Source organism: Montipora capricornis, chromosome 6, assembly GCF_036669925.1.
Source record: "Montipora capricornis isolate CH-2021 chromosome 6, ASM3666992v2, whole genome shotgun sequence".
Taxonomy (NCBI): domain Eukaryota; kingdom Metazoa; phylum Cnidaria; class Anthozoa; order Scleractinia; family Acroporidae; genus Montipora; species Montipora capricornis.
This window is the reverse complement of record NC_090888.1, coordinates 57,779,343-57,782,033: the sequence shown is the minus strand read 5'-3', so window position 1 is coordinate 57,782,033 and position 2,691 is coordinate 57,779,343. Positions and strand designations below refer to the sequence as shown.

General features: G+C 39.4%; 1 protein-coding gene across 1 annotated transcript in view; it reads right to left on the bottom strand.

Annotated features, from left to right (window-relative positions):
• Positions 1-353: 353 nt before the first annotated feature.
• LOC138052606 (ubiquitin-conjugating enzyme E2 Z-like) overlaps positions 354-2,691 on the bottom strand; it is an 11,159-nt gene continuing 8,821 nt past the window's right edge. Inside the window, exon 7 of the mRNA XM_068899140.1 lies at positions 354-1,697. Coding sequence (XP_068755241.1) covers positions 1,476-1,697 — 222 coding nt within the window. The 3' untranslated portion in view covers positions 354-1,475. The remainder of the gene's footprint in view (positions 1,698-2,691) is intronic.

Genomic DNA, 2,691 nt, shown 5'->3' with positions numbered 1-2,691 from the left:
ACTGAATTGTCGTGATAAGTTAAGGTAAAGGTAAAGGTAAAGGTACACGTTATTTAACGTCAGAAGTTCCTTTACTCTCTAGAGAGTATTCTCCCAGGAAGCCGATGGTGCGCTCATTTTACCCCCCTCTTTCCATCAGTGCTCCGTTTTAAGGGTATTTAAAGCTACTTAGGCTACACTGAAAGTCGAAACAAGGATATGAGATCCGGGGATCGAACTCGGGACCTCTTGCACGAAGGCCGTGCACTAACCGACTCTGCCACCCTTTCTCCTTGGAGGTTGCTCCTTGGTACGAGGATCACCTCCCAATTATGGTAGTTTTCTCCCCTACAAAGACGGGAAACCTTAACATGCAATTTTAAAATTTTATTTAGAGAATTCCAATCAGTACATAAACAAAACACAACCATGAAGCAATAAATTTTGACATTTTGTTTGAGGCTGTACCGATGATAAACTCAAAAATCTTTTCTTCTTGTTTGGCTGAATTGAGCCTACGTTGCGAGCCGTACGTTAGTCAACGATGAGAAACTTTACCTACGCCGAAAAGCGGCAGGGAAAGCAAGAAAGCTAGTAGTCGTGGGATATGCGTTTTTTGTCATTTTTTCGTGATTTCACTTACTATACAACCGTACTGTGTGATGACGTCGGTTCTCCTTGGTCAAAGACCCTGGCAAGTTTCTTTTATTGTTTTCTTGTAAATGTTTCCTCCTTTGTTTGGTTTTAAATGTTTTTATTTCTTTGTTTTGCAAGTAAACAATTGATACATGTACGTTTGTTTTTGCGAATAAACATCAACATCGAGTTCTTAAAATTCGAGGATTCTTAGTCCTGAAATCATGAATCATCAGAACATAGGCGTCACCACGAACAATAAGATTGAACGATAAGCACATTCAAAGAAGAAGTTTACAACAGACACCACCATTGAGCAATTCACAATATTTACAATTTGGCTGGAAACTGCACCTTTCATGACAGTATTTTAAGATGAAACTTTTCAAGTTTCGTTTTGCAGACTCTCTTTACATAATTATTTATTTACACTTCTATGTAAGAGCCACAAAATGTTTGGAGGGGGTTGTCGTAGCGGCATCGTTTGAAGATCGAAGCATATCATTATTGCATACTATTCCTGTGAATTTAAAAGAGGTCGTCGGGTATTCAAAAGTTACGCCAAATTCTTGACTCCTTAGAGCTACTTGTAAGTCGCTATTGGAAACGTAAATATTGTTTTTTTTAAAAGAAACCTAAAAGAAAGGTTGAATGATAATTCCGTGATTTTATCCAGACAGAAACCATTGCTGTAATTTTCAACACCCGACCGGCAAACATGGTACATCATTTCATAACGTTAATTTCTCGCCATCACATTTTTAGTGTGTTTTAACACAATGAATTAAAGATTAGAGCCGCATATATCAATAGTGCATGGCTTAAAGATATAGAGAAACAGAAGAATTCTTATAAAACAGTCAATCATCGCCATATAAAAAATCCACCCAATCTTCTATTTCTGGTTTAGTGTTTTCAGCGGTGACAGATGGCTTTGGAGATTCTTCCTCGTCCATTTCGCCAGGTGAATCTTCCAAGTCACTCCTTGAAGCGTTCTCAGTGTCAATGGTTTTCTTGATATTCTGTAGTCTCAGTTTAACCGACGAATAATCAAAGACACCCTCGTTAGTCCGGAAAGGATCCTAAGTTAAGACACACACCAAAGGATATTAATTGAACTGGTGCAGGAGTGGGTTAACTTAGCTCCAGCCATACGTTTCAACATCGCTGGCTAAAATCTTTTCTTGGGAAGTGATACTGGAGGCTGAACGTACCAAGAATTCTGATATTACGTTACCAAAGTATTTTTTTAAGGATGAAGTAACCGTTGGGTGCGGCCCACCACGTGCCAATTATTCGGAGGCTTTTCAAGAACGAAGCATTAGAACAAAGACTGGCACTATTGTCATTCAATGATACGAAAATAAGTGGCCCTGTATTCTGTAGTTAAGCTCCCAGCCTTTAACTCTGCAACAAAGTGCCCAGGGTAAAGCGGCCTTCACACGGCAGACTTAAGTTTGCAAACTCAATTTTGGCAAACTCAAGTTAGTGTGTGTGAACGGCACAAAAACAGTCGGCAAACACGTTAGCAAACTGTTGGCGACAAATAGAACTTGTCTCTATTCTCGCCAATAGTTTGCCAACTGTTGTTGGGTCTTGTGTGAAGGCCGCTTTAGAGGGAAAGCGTGAAATCTTGGGTTATGAGTCAGAGCAGGCGTCAATTTAGAACAAAGACATACTCGAGAGATAGACTAGCCAACCAATGTGATTTCTATAGAAATGTACAAGGACTATGTTTTATCAGCAATACCCCAACGCAATATCCAGTTGCCACACCCTTATAACCTCAGTCTTCCGCCGTCCCAAATGATGATGCACTTGTATTGTACTTCAAAAATTGAGCATATGTAAAATTTGGCAAGAACAAGAAGTAAAAGGACTTTAGGACGGGGAGAGGAACAGAAGGGAATCACCCTTCTTGCACTCTAATTCTTACACTTTTACAACAAAAATTATATCTTGAGAGCTCTCTATGTGCAAGGCAGAAACTTAAATAAAACGATCCCAAATCTTAGCCTGTTCAGCAAAGAGGCTCTTTGTCTTTCAGAGCAAGAAAATATCCAGTCATTTGGAAAC